The sequence below is a fragment of the Gracilinanus agilis genome, chromosome 3 (genome assembly GCF_016433145.1).
Source record: "Gracilinanus agilis isolate LMUSP501 chromosome 3, AgileGrace, whole genome shotgun sequence".
Classification (NCBI taxonomy): domain Eukaryota; kingdom Metazoa; phylum Chordata; class Mammalia; order Didelphimorphia; family Didelphidae; genus Gracilinanus; species Gracilinanus agilis.
The window spans coordinates 593,017,916-593,034,858 of NC_058132.1; the positions used below are offsets into that span (position 1 = coordinate 593,017,916).

A 16,943-nucleotide genomic window follows, 5' to 3' on the forward strand; every position below is an offset into this window, starting at 1 on the left:
CTTGAAGCCAACTTCTTTCTTTGAGATGACTTCCTTAGCCCCAGAAATTCAGGACCTTTTATAGTGGCTTCTTGTCCCTTCCCTCTTCACAGGGGCCTATCACAGTTTCCAAATGGTCTAGCACTGCCCAGTGGCATAGACTTCTTACCTTTTGAAGGTGAAGTTCTCACCAAAAAGATTCACAGCTAAGGTGTGAATTTTCTAGATCTCACCTTCTGGAGTGGTGAATACTTATCAAAAGGGTTCATAGATTCCTGGCTGATTGAGTTTCTAAGAGTGCAAATTCTCTAAGTGGTTTTAGTTCCTCCACCTAGTTCATGCTTTTTTTTTGATTCAATCAAAAGGTAACCAAAGTGATAACTCCAACTAGGCAAAGGGAATAAAGGATTCCCTTTCATAGGTCTAAACTCAGAAGAGACAAAGTTTACAAAGAATTCCCTTTTCACACATCTGAGGGAGCCTTTGGTAAACCTCAAGGCTACCTACACAGACATGAAAGGGTAATGGCTTCTGGAAAGACAGATGTACCTAAGAAATGATGATTAACAATTTAATTCGGTCCTGAAATGTTTACTGTTCATTCTTTTTCATAATTTTGTGCTTTTTATAACTTGATTTCTAATCAGACAGCTTCCTATGGCAAATTTGGTTCTTTAAAACATCGAGGGGTCAAGTTAGGTGGCTCAGTGGATTGATAGCCAAGCTTAGAGATGGGATATTCTTGATTCAAATCTGGCCTCAGACACTTTCTATCTGTGTGACCCTTGGCAAGTCACTTAACCCCCATTGCCTAGCCCTTACCACTCTTCTGCCTCAGAACCAGTACACAGTATTGATTCTAAGACTTAAAGTAAGGGGTAAACATCAGAATCTCTTTAACCCAAAATAAATTTTGTTTGTTTGCTTTCTGGAATTCAAGTAAACAGACTAAACATCTCCCTTGCCCTTCATGAGAAATAAGACTATGAGTGGATTTATTGAGCACTTTGGGGGCATAAGACACAGCGTACAAATAGTTAACTTTTTTTAATACTTCTAGGTTTGCTGCTACCCATTCAAAACCTATAATTCTCTTCCCACCACTTTTGCCCACTCATTCAATGTTCCAGCAGATGCACTGTTAGGATTTTGCCTTATGGTATTCTACTTTTAAGAGATGGTCTCTAGTAACATTTTTTTTTAAGTGCCTGTGCAAAGCATTTGAGATATGTGCTAATGAAAAGACATGATCCTTGTCCCTGAGTAACTTATTAGGACATAATTGCAAGAGATTGAAGGGCTACTTTATATCTGCAGAAAATCTTTTGAATCTGCGTAGTTAGGTCCCAGACTCTTTTAAGAGTGTCATCCTTTAAAACCTAGCTCAGGTTTTATTTCCTCTCAGATGCCTTCTCTGAAATCCTTTTACATTTATAATCAGAATTATATTGTTCTTCCAGATTAGAAAATTTTTGAGGTCAAGGACACAGTTTGTTATATTTGATGACTGTATTATCTGGGACATTCCCTATTTCTAGAGAAGAGTATTTTTTTAAACTCTTACCTTCTGACTTAGAGTTGATGCTAAATATTGGTTCCTAGGCAGAAGAACAGTAATGGCTAGTAATTTGGGTTAAGTGACTTGTCTGGGCTCACTAGGAAGTAACTGAGGCTTTATTGAGCCCAGGACCTCTCATCTCTAGGCCTGGCTCTCTATCCATTGAGCCACCTAGCTGCCCCAAGAATATATACTTTTGGCAAGGCTTTTAAAGAGAAATCTTGGTAAGGTCACATATCCCAACTTGGTGGGAAGTTTGGGTACTCCATTTATTTAACCATTGCATCCATCTCCCATATTGTTGAACATATAGTTGGAACTTGATAAATACTTGATAATTGACAATAAATGGCAGTTGTTCTGTTAACTAAGGAATTAAAATGCAAATTATATGTCATTTTATATGTTTTTTAAATTTACATCATAAATTATATTGATTGCTTATATATTTCCTATTTTGTGTTAGGTTCCTAAGTACTTGTCTCAGCAGTGGGCCAAAGCTTCAGGAAGAGGCGAAGTAGGAAAGCTGAGGATTGCAAAGTAAGTGGATTCACATGGGGTTTTGGTGTTATTTGGAAAGGTTTATAATTACATTAGAAATACATTTGTAAAGAATTCAGAGCACAGTAATGCAGCAAGTAGTATTATGTGATTGAAATGTAAATGGAAAGCCATGAAAAACTGGACTAGATTACCTATGACTGAGGTCTTTCACCCCCCCCCCCCCCCAAGTTCATTTATTTCTATGAAATAAGGCTGTGGAAGAGATTTTTAGAAAATCCATTGCTTTATTCTAAATCATTTATAACCCTGAAGGTAAAAGAAACAAATATTAAAACATAACGAAGGGGAGTAAATAATCTCAGATATTGAAGAGCTCTATATTATTTTGGTAGAATTGCTTTCATAAAGTCTTCACTGCCTGCAGTTTTGCTGGAGATTCAAAATTACTTTTATTGTTGAGGAATGTTTTGCTATCTTAAGTAACCCACTATTAATTACTTGGTGCTCATTTGCTTAAGTTGAGATTCTTTTTTGTTTTGCAGAGATTTCTCTTACATAGGTCAGTTCTTTATTTTGGACTAATATGTTAGGCCTATCCTATATCTATTTCTTGACAAATCCCATGTTCTTTTTTTGATTGTTGAATGTTCTTTTGCATTTTAAACATACTTTGATGTCTCCTGATATTATTGTGATCTTTTTCTTGTTTGTTTTGATTCTAAATAGATTTTGTAATTTCTTAGTGACTTTTTAACAAGGCTGTTTAATAGTGAATAAATGGGATCTGATGGTAACATTTGATGCTCATTATATCTATTTCAAAAAATATTTTCGGGGGCAGCTGGGTAGCTCAGTGGATTGAGAGCCAGGCCTAGAGATGGGAGGTCCTAGGTTCAAATCTGGCCTCAGACACTTCCTAGCTGTGTGACCCTGGGCAAGTCACTTGACCCCCATTGCCTACCCTTACCACTCTTCTGCCTTGGAGCCTATACATAGTATTGACTCCAAGACGGAAGGTAAAAGTTTTATCAAACAAACAAAAAAGACAAAAAAAATTTTTCATTTCTTTTTTCATTTGGTTTATCCCTGGGCAAGTCATTTAATCCTGTTTGCCTCAGTTTCCTCATCTGTGAAATGATCTAGAGAAGGAAATGTCAAGCCATTCCAGTATCTTTAAAAAGAATAAATCTCAAATAAGGGTCATGTAAATTGGACACAATGGAAATGATTCAGCAACTAATCCCTAGAAATCATTTAAGGTAGATAGGGGAGAGGACAGCATCTTTTTTTTTTTTGCCTGTGAAATTGGGAAACAAGCTTAATAACTTGTCCAGGTAATGATAGAACTATTTTAGAACTTAGTTAACTCTAGCACAAATGAAACCACACAGCAGACCACCTCACTTTATACCAACAACATACATTAAATTTGTATAGCACTTTTTCATTTACATAGAACTTTTGAGTACTTCTACTCATTTGATTCTTACAACAGTCCTGTGAAATAGTTACTACTTTATGTAATAAATGTGTCTCTGGAAAATTGTATGCAAATCTAATTTTATGAACTGAATACTTTTAATACACCTGAAGACCTCCTTATTTCAAAACTCCCTGACACTACCCTTTATAAAGTAAAGAGACCTTTTGTAAAGTTTGCAAGCTTTAAAATTCTATGTAAGTCAGCCTTGGACACTTCCCAGCTGTGTGACCCTGGGCAAGTCACTTGACCCCCATTGCCTACCCTTACCACTCTTCCACCTATAAGTCAATACACAGAAGTTAAGGGTTTAAAATAAAAATAATAATAATAAAAAAAAATTCTATGTAAGTGTTGGTGTTTATTATCAAGTGTAGATTTTTCATGTATTTTTTTTTTTAAATAAAAAGCCTTATCTTCTGTCTTAGAATCAACTCTGTGTTTTGGTTTCAAGGCATTAGTAAGGGCTATAAGCAATGGGGGTTATGTGATTTGCCCAGGGTCACACAGCTAAGAAGTGTCTGAGGCCAGATTGAACCTAGGAACCTCTCATTTCTAGACCTAGCTCTCAATCCACTGAACCACCTCACAGTCATTTATTGTTTGTTGTTTTTTTTTTTAGAAGTAGGTCATGCCTTTCTAGCTGGCCCCACCAGGCTTTAGCTTCTACCTTAAGATTTTAAAACTAGAGACATGGGAGTTTTGGAACAAAAAGTAGAAAACAAGGCTAAGACCTAATTTTAACCTAAAAAATTTACTTTCCCTACTAATATGCTGAGTCTAGTGCCTTCTGCTTTGGTGAGGAGCAGAGCTGCTTCTAAACCTTCTAGGTGTATCTCTGGGCTATCTAAGAAACAAAGCAGTCTGCTAGTCCTCAGTAAGGCAACTGAAAAATAGGATTCCTTCCCAGGTGAAACTAAGGGTCTGTCAGTTAATTGTGTTATTTGTTCCCTAAGGCAAAGGGTTAGGGTTAGGGTCAGGGCCCTGCAGCCAAGGTTAAAGTGGCTGCTTTTCTAATGTATTTTAAAAGGTAAAGGAAAAAAAAATGTTTGATCTCACCAGTCTGGCAGCGTTATATCAATCGCAGATCCAAAACGAGCTGTGAAAAGGCTGACTTAGGGGATAGTCATAAAAGTAAAGAAAAATTCAAGAAAATTAAGGAAGATTGAGGGTATCTGAGACCGAGTCTTGGTCGCCAACTGTAATAATGGAAAATTTAGATATTATATAGATATATATTTTAAGGTGTGGTCGCCAGGAATCAATAATTCAGATTGATTCCTTAATTAAAATAGACCCAAGTCAGGATGGGTTTTATGGTAGTTTATTTACAATTAGGAAGGTAGAAGTTAGGGAAATAGAGAGAGGGTTAAAAAGCTAATTAAACTAGGCTACAAGCCACAAGGCCTTAGCAATCAGAGAGGCAAGAAATCTACTTGAGGTAGAGAGTCTGGAAAACGCCAAGGTAGGCCCAAGGAAGTCAGCCTAACTTACCCACGTGACAATTTAGAGTAGAAGCTGCCTGAGGTCTCAGCCGAGATCCTTCAGCACCAAGTTCAAAGCCCAAACTCCCCCCATAGGAAGTTACCAACATACTTGAAGAGATAGCATTTTTCATCACTTCCTGGGGGTCCACCTCTAATTCAAGTGGACAAATGGCAGCCTCTACACTGATTTGGACTGCCCAAAGGGCCGTCCCTTGTTCTTGATTTGTTACTTATTGTCACGTGTGGGTAACTCATCTCCCCTCCCCACTAAGGGAGATGGGGATGACATTATCTCTGGTGGGTAGAGTTTTAACTATGAATGGGCTTGAGTTAATTCCATTTACACATGCCTTTAATAAAATTTAGCAGATAGAATGATAGGCCTGGAGTCAGGAAGCCCTGAGTTCAAATTTGGATTTAGACATTTACTAGCTGTGTAATCCTGGACAAATTACTTAACTTCTGCCTCAGCATCCTTGACTTTCAAATGGGTATAATAATAGCATTTAGCCTCAAGGGGTTGTGAGAATCAAATGAGATACATTTGTAAAGCACTTAAGCCAGTACCTGGCACATACTAGATGCTGAATAAATACTTGTTTCCTACCCCTAACTGGAACTGACCTACTAAAGAAAGCAATGTAGTGATAAACTTTAATCACCGTATAATTTCAGAGAAATATGGCCAACAATTGCTTTCAAACATATATAGTGTTGTAACTGAAAGTCTTGTCAAGTAGAAGATGAGTCTATTTAAGCTAAAAAAAAGTGTTTGAGATGCGGTATGGCCTAATGGATCGAGGTCCTGCCTCAGAAGCAGCAGGCTTAGTTTTGTATCCAACTTCTGACCACACTATCTTTGTGGCTCTTGGTAAAGTCACTTAATCTCCCAGTGTCCCAGTTGATTAAGACTAAATTGTATAGTAGATATCAATCTACATTGATAGAATATTCTTCACTTGTAGCTCCCTTCAAAAAGGGAAGAACAGATTTGGACCCAGAATCTTTTCTCTTCCAGGCAAACTGCCTCAGAAAACCCAGTCTGGTGTAACTAGCATCTTAAGAAGGTTGATAAAATGTTTAAAAGTATCTCATTCTTTGATAGATATATTGAAAGCATTAAATTGTTGTTAATTCACTTTTTTTTATTCCCTTGCTTGTTAAATTCCAGTGACTCCCTATTATCTCAGTGACCAAATGCAAACTCTTTTGTTAGATATTATTTAAAGCCCTATATATCCTGGCTCCAGCCTCCTTTGCTCATCTCCTTTGGTTTAGCCATACTGACCTTTTTTTCTTGTTGACCCTCCATCTCCTGTCTCCTTGCCTTTGTACAAGCTGTTCTTCTTGCTCACTATGCACTCTCTTCTGGCTTCCATCTCTTAGAATACCTAGTTTCCTTTAAAATTCAACTCCTGACACATTTTTCATAAATAATAGCTGGTATTTTAATAATGTCTTGTTATTTGCAAAGTGCTTTATGAATATTATATCATTTTATACTCATAATTAGGAAGTAGCTACTTGCTACTTGCTATCCAAATTTTACAGATGAAGACGCTGAGGCAGACAAAGGTTGAGGGACTTGTCCCATAGTTAAGTAAGTGTCTGCCACCAGATTTATTTTATTTTATTTTTAAACCCTTAACTTCTGTGTATTGACTCCTAGGTGGAAGAGTGGTAAGGGTGGGCAATGGGGGTCAAGTGACTTGCCCAGGGTCACACAGCTGGGACTGCCACCAGATTTAAAATCAGATCTTCTGGACATATTTCCCACTTTGTTGGTTGTCCTAATAGAATATAAACTCTTTTAGGAAAGGAAGTACAGTTGTTTATTTCTTTGTATACCTATCTTCTCTCTCAGTGTCAGACATATACCATACCCTGAGTAAATGTTGTATGTTGATTTATAGATGATATGAAGGGAAATCATCTTGGCCTTACTTAAATAGACTTATAGAACTTTTTCACTGAAGAGATTATCTAGTCCAATTCTTTTTTATTTTATAGGTGAGCTTAATAAGGGTTTGGAGAGATTTAGAGGCATCTGAGTTCACAATGTTTTTCTCCATTCCACGGTCAGTTTGAATAGTCTCTTTTTCCCATACTAGAAAAAGATATCCCAAGAGTCTTTCATTAAGAAAAAAAGGGCACAAATTTCTTTTGGGAAAAATGAGATTGAATTAACAAATTTTGATTATGTAAAAGTTTTAAAGGTCATTTTTATTTATTTATTTTTTTAATTTTATTCATTGAGTTATGAAGATAAAGCTCTATTTTATATATACATTTATATCTCCCTCAAAATAGTAGAGGTCTTCTACATTAAACAGGCACAGCTGATACAGTTTGTCTTTAATATGGTTTTATCCAAATGGTGTTATGTTTATAGTTCCTTTTTGTACATCTTTTTAACAGTCAAGTTCTTTGACCACAGCAGTTTATCTTTCTGTGTCTCATTCATTCTCCCACTACTCTTCTTTGCTTTTATCTTGATTTCTAGGCCTGCTATACCTCTACAACTTCTAATTTTTTCTATTTCTTTATTCATTTCCTCCTTATGCTACCTGGATCTCCTAGCAAGTCATTTCAGTAATGTTCTCTCTGACACCATAAATATCATGCTCTTGGCCTTCTACTATAATTTTTACCAGTGTGCATTGTTATGTGCTCAGTCATTGACTTTTTCCTGTTCTTATTTCTGGGTCACCAGTCACAGTGGAGAAAGTTAAAAAGAACATTTTATCAGCTTTGCTGCATTAGGTTCATTACTAATTTCAGCTGCACAGTAGTTCCTGCCTCCCCCCATATCTAGGAAGTCCTTGTATTTGTTTTTTTGTATCTCTCGTGGCCTTTCTCTTTCACTATACATTCTTCCAAAAGTCCTTGAACAGTTTTAAGCTAGTCTTGAGAATAATATTAACTTGTTCTTCAGTGCTTCTGAATGGGATTTTAAAATCTCAGTAATAGAGTTTGCAATCAGATTAAATTAGGAACAAATTTTATCAATGCCAAGTGAAAAACAATTCAATTAAATGCATTTTTATTAAGCACCTACTATGTTCAAGTCATTCACTGAAGTAATGGGGATACAAAGATTGATATAAACAAATTGCTTTCAAGGAGCTTAATGATCTCTTAGAACAGTGGGGACAAACCTATGGCACAGGTGCCAAAGATGACATGCAGAGCACTCTCTGCCTTCCTTACCCCAATCCCCTATCCCACCCCACCAGCTCCAGAGTTTATTACTAGAAAGGTAGAGGGACTCGGCCAGAGCTGTTCCCCTCCCCTCTCCACCATACCTGATGACTTTTTTTCACATCCCCTGCCCAGCAGCCCAATGGGAGCACACGGGGGTAAGGTCAGCAGCTCACAGGTGGCAGGGCTGGAGGGGAACAGAGAGCTCAGGCCACTCCTCTCTTCTGCTCTACACTCCCTGGGGACATTCCTCACTTTACCCTCCCCACCACCCAGCAGCCCAATGTGAGCTCTTCCTCCCTCCCCTGTGTGGGCTAAGTGGGGGGTGGCATTCCACCTCTAAAAGATTAGCCATCACTGTCTTATAAAAAGGAAGGATAAGTATACAAATAAGTGATTGATAAGAGAAAGAAGGAGAGAAAAGTGTTAAGGGCTTATCCAGGCTGCATTTTGGAAATTTGGAGAGACCATGCAAAATACTAGTCCCCTGAAGCAGAGAGGGCTCAGAAATGCTGCATGATAGTAATATTTTAATCTATTCCTGAGGAAACGGAGGGAGATGTAGAATCCGGTCCATACTTGGAAGTCGTAAGTGTGGGTACAGAGAAGGAGGAGCACAGAGCAAGAATTGGAAAGAAAGAAATTTGTTTGGCTGAAATGTAGAATAGGCCAGGTTTGATGTTTCTTTTTCCTCCAGACAGGTTGCTTAGAACCAGATTACAGAGAATCTGGACTATTAGAATCTGGAATATGAACTTTATTTCATAGATAGCTTTTAGTGGTTACAGTAGACCAACTCCTCAGTTCACTCTGCCTTCTTTCTCATATTCCTTCCCAATTCTGGCACTTAAGTCAGGGGATTTTAATATCCATATAGATGCTCTCTCCAACTTACAAACCTCCCCTTTCTTTTGTCTCCATATGTCCTAGGACATTCTTTCATTCATTACAGGGATGTTCACATGCTAAGTCTTGCCATTACCTACAAGAGTTTCATTTCTCTCATTAGAAATTCTGATATTCCCCTACTTGACCATAACCTTTTCCCATGCTTTACCTTTCCCATACCTGTTCTTTGCTTTCACTGATTCCTCTATTTAACCTCTCAGGAATTTGGCAAGCCATTACCCCTACTCTTAACTTCACCCTTTTTCTTTCCAACTTCAGTCCAGTATAGTCAGTTCAGCTTTTACTCTTTGATCTTAAATTTCTTGCCCGTCTTATCCTTGTCACAGTACTTCTAAGATCACTCAAGATTTTGAGAGAATTTGAGGGTTGCTCTAGAGACAAGGATAACCCTCTTAACAGAATGATAAAATGTGGAGTTATTCATCTGCCTTTCTAATAAACCCAACTTAACTGTCCATCTTACATGTAAACATGTTAAGTAATTTTTTCTACAGAACTTTTTGGCCTTTGGCTAACAAGCAAATGTAGAATTATAAGAATAATAAGGAAAGAAATGCAGGATTTACTTTTTCTGTATTTTTTTTCAGAGTTGGAAAATGAATTTAAATATCTCAGTTGTAAAGATAAAGTGCCATTCAAATGTAAACTGCTTTAATTTGCAGAAGATTGTTCCATAAAACTTAGACTTCCTATTTTAAAACATGTCTTCTTTTTCCCCTTCTCCAGGAATCAAGGACGGACTGAGGTAAGTGATTTATATTTGCATTTTTAATTCTTTTTAAGATATGAAGCAAATAGTCATCTTATATGGTAGTAATTATAGGATTTAGAATATAGAGAGCTTATCAGTATCAATTCTCTATAATTTTATTCCTATACAAGAATCTCTTGGTCAACTTTGCCTGGTTATCCTTTCTTTTTTTCAGTATTTGTCTTCTTTGGGCTGGGCCCTATGAATCTTTTGTAGTATTAAAATCAGAGTGAAGAGAATATTTGGTCTACTTTTTTCAGACTTAATTAACTATTATCATATGATAGTGTAGCACTTAATAAATAAATAATAAAATTTAATGAATGAAAATCTTCCACTAGCACAATCCTGGTGAAATTAGAAAGCCAATATTTATAAATCCTTTTCATATAAAATGTGATATTCATTTGGGTCAAGAGTCTACAAAAGGGGCAGCTGGGTATCTCAGTGGATTGAGAGTCAGACCTAGAGACGGGAGGTCTTAGGTTCAAATCCGGCCTCAGACTCTTCCCAGCTGTGTGAGTCATTTGACCCCCATTGCCCACCCTTACCACTCTTCCAGCAAGGAGCCAATACACAGAAGTTAAGGGTTTAAAAAATAAAAAATAAAAAAAAAAAAGTCTACAAAAGAATCCTTTTGAAAGAAAAGTCTTGGGCAGCTGGGTAGCTCAGGGGAGTGAGAGCCAGGCCTAGAGACAGGAGGTCCTAGGTTCAAACCCGGCCTCAGCCACTTCCCAGCTGTGTGACCCTGGGCAAGTCACTTGACCCCCATTGCCCACCCTTACCACTCTTCCACCTATGAGACAATACACCGAAGTACAAGGGTAAAAAAAAAAAAAAAGAAAAGAAAAGTCTTCCAGTTCTAACCTATAATCCTGTGGCAAGTAGTTGGTATATACAGAAATATTTAAGGGAATTGTGTACATTCATTAATTATTAGTAGGGGCTAATAAAATTGAAAACAGAATTATGTCAGGAACATTTAATATGGATTAAAAACTCTTAGTTGTCAACATATGTTTTGTTAACATTGAGGGTATAATCACTATTGGAAGTGTTGGTTGATAGGATTTTTACCTATTAGAATACCTTCTTTTTACTATTGTTTATTTTATAATGTGTGAGTGTAGGGAATGATCAAATAATTACAAAAAAATCAATAATTTGGAAAATGTAGAATGTAATTAAAATTTAATATAGATAGTTCATAGTAAAGAGTTACGTTATTAATAGACTGGTTAATTGTCTGTTAGGTATCTTTTACTTTGAATGAAGAACTTGCAAATATCCATGATATTGGTGGAAAACCTGCTTCTGTCAGTGCTCCTAGAGAACATCCATTTCTCTTGCAAAGCGTGGGAGGACAGACTTTAACAGTCTTTACAGAGAGCTCATCAGGTAAGGGAGAATGAAATTAATGCTACCCTTAAAAATGTTGTATAGGTTTTTGAGTTTAGCACTATGATGTGTTAAAAAGAACATTATCAAGGCCTAATATTCAGCCTGTTTTTTCATGCTATGCTTGGCCTTTTATTGTTATGATAGAATCTATCTGTAAACATTTATTAAGTATCTACTGTGCTATATTCTAGGCTTTGTTCTAGAGCAGTGATGGGCAAACTTTTAAAAAAGGGAGCCAAAGGAAAGGAAATGCTCATCTATCAGTCTGTTTCTAAGGCAACTCTTTTGAAGTTTCATTGTTTTGTATCCTACTCATTGTATTCGTCAGATTAGGAATAACATCTAGCTGCCAGATAGAACATTTCAGGGGGCCACGTTTGGCCCATGGGGCCGTAGTTTGCCCATCACTGTTCTAGGGAGTTGGGGATACATAAAGAGGCAAGACATCCTTTGCCCTCAAGGAAGCTTAATTTGTATAATCTAATGAGTTTTTAGTATAATAAAGATAGAGGAATTCATGAAAGAAGAATTGGAGTTTATATTTCAGTATTCTGGGCTAAACATGGAACAAGTAGAATAGCATATTCTACAAAACATATGTTCTAAGGTGATGATCTACCTTCTTCTAAGATGAAAAAAACCTTTGTTCTTTGGATTCTGCTATAATAGGCTCGGCCTACATATAAAGTATATCCCTTCTGTTTTCTTAGCAAGAATAGATTTTTTTTTAGCAACAAGGTGCTCAGTGTTAACCATTACTGCTTGGACTTAAAAAAATGTTCTGAGGTGCATTTTTGTTATTGTGTACTTTTTTATTGTGAATCTTAACCAGGTCTGTCAAAGAAGGAAGGAGCAGTCTTGGAAAAGGAAATCTTTTTGTATGGGGTATTAATCACTTACTACTTTTATGACTTAAAAAGCATTAAAGGGAATTTCTTCTGCTGTTGCTATAAACTTAAGCTCATTTTCACTCTTTTACTTTTTTTGTCTACTCTGAATTTGAAACATTACTTTGGAAGCAGTATGCGAGCTACCTAGCACAACATACTCTCCCATAGCAAATTGGAAAAGTTGATCTTTTATCTTCCAAAAATGAAACCTATGGTTACATCCATTCTTTTATCAAAGATTTCAAAGTAGTAGGGAGTTGAAATAAATTTTCATATAATGTAAGAACTTCATCTTTATTTTATTTTATTTTTTTAAAAAACCCTCACCTTCCATCTTAGGATCAATACTGTGTATCGGTTCCAAGACAGAAGTGTGGTAAGGGCTAGGTATTAGACGTTAAGTGAACTTGCCCAGTATCACACAGCTAGGAAGTATTTGAGGCCGGATTTGAACCTAGGATCTCCCATCTCTAGGCCTGACTCTCAACCTACTGAGCCTACCCAGCTGCCTCCAGAACTTCATCCTAGTTATCAATAGCTTATGATTTAAAATCAATTCTATAAGTCATATTTTTTTGGAAGTAACTGTTTACAGTGTGGTTAATTAATTATAATCATTTTTCTGACTTGTAGTGCTAGGTAATGGTTTACTTTTGATGCCTTATTTATTGTTTTTGTCATAAGTACTCATAATACTGTCTTTTAATAGAAAATATAAAAGTGAGTGTTTCATATTGTACATAGGAATATGATATGTAAAGAGCTAGCCTGAAATTTGTCTTGAAACAGATGGAACAGACACTTCAAGTGGCTCCTACTTCCATTCTACAACTGCCAAAGTGATATTCCTTAAGCAAAAGATTGACCGTGTCACTGTCCTTCCTGCACAGTAAACTTCAGGGAATTCCTCTTTTAGCCAAGATCAGATGTACATTCTTCTGACATTGAAAGCCCCTCACCCTGGCTCCTTCTTATAAAATGTCCATGCTTATTACACAATTATTGCCTTTATCTCATGCACTCTGGTCAAGCCAAAATGGCATTCCTGTTCTTGATCGCATACAATATTCCACCCCCCGACCCTTATGCCTAGAAGAATAGTCTTTTTTCCATTCTGTTTCTTAGAGTCTCTAACTTTCTTATTTAGAATTCCCTTAGAATCTTGCCTTGACTTCTTACCCAACTGCTTTACTTTGCTTTGGGACTTGTCTGACTGACTTCCACTCTACCCTAGAAAGCTCATTATTGGGATATCCTCATCATCCTATAAGATATCTTCTATCTTGGTATTCCACCTCTTCCTTTCCATCAGAAGGTTGGGCCATAAACTCCATATTTCCATTTAAGGAGAGAACTCAGCTTGAATATCTCATTTCTTACCTGGCTGTCCTACTTTGAGACTTCTTTGATTTCTCCACCATGCTTCTACCTATCTTGTTCCATGTACCTACCTAACATGTAACCCCCTTCACCTTCTTTTTGTGTTTTGTCTTTCCTCATTAGATTGTAAGCTCCTTCAGGCAGATGGTTTTGTTTTTTCCCCCAAATTTCTATGCCCGGCCGGGATCTAGCACAATGCCCAGCATATAGTAGCCTCATTGATTCGGTTTTGAGTAGTTTTATTGATTATTGACTTCCTTCAGAGATCGGCTTAAGCATCACTTTCTACATTAGACCTTTGCTTTTGATATTTTTTCCCTCAAAATTATCTTGTATTTACCTTTTACATATTTGATATATAGTGACATGTACATGTGGTCTCTCCCTCTAGAATGTAAGCTCCATGAGGGCAAGGGCTCTTATAATTTTGTCTTTGTATTTCTTAGCACCTAAGAGTACCTAGTATAGAGCAAGTACTTCAGTGTTAATTGATTGATAAATAATTGATTTGTAAAAATTTATTAGTATGAATGGGCAAAAGTAGTTGAGTCTTGATATATATAAAAGGGAAAATTGTAAGAGAAGAGGTAATGGAAAGTTTGGAAGTAAAAGTATATTTTTAAACTTTCCTTATAGAAAAAATTTTTATTAATCTTAACACCTTATGTATTATCAAATTGACCATGGGATAATAGTGGATAGTTTCATATGTGAATTGAAATTGATGTGTCTGTTATATTATAACTTATAAACAGAAAACCTATAGCCATAAATCATTCGGAGTTGGAGTTCTGTGTAGTTCTGTTTGTATAAAGTAAGAAAGAAATTATTGAAGTCTAAGCTATATATTGTTCTCAAAAGAAGTCTTCCTGTTTTGCCTTTCAATTATTTTTGGGCTCTTAAACACTTTGTATTCATATTTCTGGTCCTTCACTACCTCAAATTGAGTGTGGTATTCCCAGCATTATTTTGGTGGAGAAATAGAAAATGATCCAGACTGTCATTTACATTCTGGAGTATGAACAATATGTTCTTGGCTTTTGGTGATTGTGATTATACAGATTCAGTTCTAATTTTCTTCCCACTCTTTTTTTTTTGGTATTACTGCAATCCTGGTTTTCTCTGCCCAAATGATCACTTCTCTTCTAGATTATTATTCTGTTTCCAAATTGGATTTCAGTTATTTTTAACCCAGCTAAGTTTCCTGATATAGCTTTCCTAAATAATTTCCTCTTGCATTTACTGGTTATTCAGTCACTCTTCCAAATTACTAATATAACTATTATCACTGAAACTAATGTTGGATAGCATGCTACCTTTGAAATGCTCTCTGATTTATTATTTTCCATTTTTGTTAATTATTTTAATTTTTATTTTATTACTTGATTCAAATCTGAAACTACAAATTTTGTTTTATGAAATTACATAATATCTCCATGACTTGTCAGGTACATATCCTTTAAAATATAACAAGATTTAAAGTATAACAATAGTTTCCTTTAAGAGAATATTGAGTGACTTGGCCTTAAGGTGTCATGGTAAGATGATTAGAGCGTTGGATTTGGAATCAGAGGATCTGGTTTTGAAATTGTTTGCCTCTTATTTACTTCCTTTGTTAAAATAGGCAAGTAACTTCCCTGATCCTTGGTTTCCAATAAATCAGAGTTTTAGATTAGATGATTCTTAAGTTTCTTTGACCTTTTGAACTCATAACTCTTTGGAAAAATGAAAAATCTTGGATTTGTCATGTACAGTTTCTGAGGCTCCAAGCCATTTATGTTGTTTTCAGATGCTTTAGTTCCCCTGTATTTAACAAAAGAGTAAGAGTTATGTGTGAAATAGATATGATTTTGTGTATTCATCTTTTTTTCAAGTATAATGTTAAACTCATTTATTGATTTCTCCTTAATTATTCACATTCTACAAAATGTAGAATTTTAGGGGAAATGCTACACCTTAATTGAGTTTGATATTTTCCATCTTGATTAAATATTTCCATTTCTTCTATTAGGAGTCTATGTAATTTTCCCTTTTTCATTACTAATTAATTAATTTTGTTTTGAATTTCCTTTAAGAACTCTACTGTGTGTGGACTTGAATTTTCATTCTCCTTAATTAAGAAATCCATAAGTCCTTCATTAATACTTTATGAATTCATTTTGATTATTTATAGCTCTTAGTTTCTGGGAGCTTTCGGTTAGCTTTATTTCAGGCTATCATCATATCTTTGATCTTATATATTCCCTCTTTGGAATTAGCAAATTACCCTTTTCTTCAGATTTAGAAATGTTTTCTTGGAGGTAATGCTTCATTCTGCTATGAAGAAATGATAGAATTTTGGTTTTGTTCCTTATTTCTGCATCTCAATTTATTAGATCTTATTTCTCTATTGTCTTTTTCTCTCAAATTTTAATATATTCTGCACCTTAATTTACTTAATTCATCAATGAAAGTCTTTAATCTTTTCTTTGAATTTAGATATTACTTCATTCCCATTGTTGATTGAAATGATGTCAGCATAGTTAAGCATATTTTTTTTGAGAATCTGTCATTTTATTCATTGGACAATCATTAAGTTCTTACTATAATTATACCTTTTCTGAATGGATAAAGGAAGCAAAGATTGTAGAGCTAAAGCTGGAAGAATCCTTAGCTAGTCCAGTCTCCATATTTTATAGGAACTGAGCTTTAGGAAGGTTGTTTTCTTGCCCAATACGCAAATAATAATTGCCAGAGGTGAGATTTGAACCCAAGGCCTTGGATGCCAAAGCACTTTGCACTGTACCACACAACCTCCCCTACTAGAAACTGCAGTAAACATTTTGTATGCTTTATCTTTCTGATAATAATAAAATTCTTCAATGTTGTTTGTAGTGTTTACTAAATGCTGTCCTCAGCATTGATAACAAGTATAAGTACACTATATTTTTTCTCATAGTGTAGAAACTTAAATGTAAATGCTTTTTATCATGCAAAAATTCAGCAAAATATTAAGTGCCTAATGTGTATGGGGCACTGTTAAAAAAGCCCTTGATGAAAATTTTTTAAATGTAGCAATCCTTTCCCTTGACAGACATTACTTCTCTCTCTGGGAGCAATCCTTCTTCCAGGGCATAGTTTTTCCTATAATAAAAATTTTAAATTTATTCTCCATTTTACCTGTGCTTCATGTGAAAAGATTTCTTAACCTCTTTAGGTTCCATTTGAAGACTGGCAGAATTTAGTGGGTGACTGGCTGTAGGATGTTGAGGAAGAACAGCTTTTAATATGTTATAAAGTTAATTCTCTTTTGTTAGAAGCATTACATTTCTAGATCTGAGTTCACTGTATGTAACACATCATCAGCCATCTAGTGATCCCTCTTTTAGCTTCTTCCAGTGCCTACAAATCTCTGTCTAGTTGT

At 35.7% G+C, this 16,943-nt stretch overlaps 1 protein-coding gene across 2 annotated transcripts in view; it reads left to right on the plus strand.

Moving 5' to 3' along the window:
* The window catches only part of GTF2F2 (general transcription factor IIF subunit 2), a 161,792-nt gene that overhangs the window by 11,518 nt on the left and 133,331 nt on the right, over nt 1-16,943 (plus strand). For both annotated transcript variants that reach the window (XM_044670619.1, XM_044670620.1), the window contains exons 2-4: nt 2,004-2,077; nt 9,845-9,863; nt 11,123-11,267. In XM_044670619.1, coding sequence (XP_044526554.1) covers nt 2,004-2,077; nt 9,845-9,863; nt 11,123-11,267 — 238 coding nt within the window. The remainder of the gene's footprint in view (nt 1-2,003; nt 2,078-9,844; nt 9,864-11,122; nt 11,268-16,943) is intronic.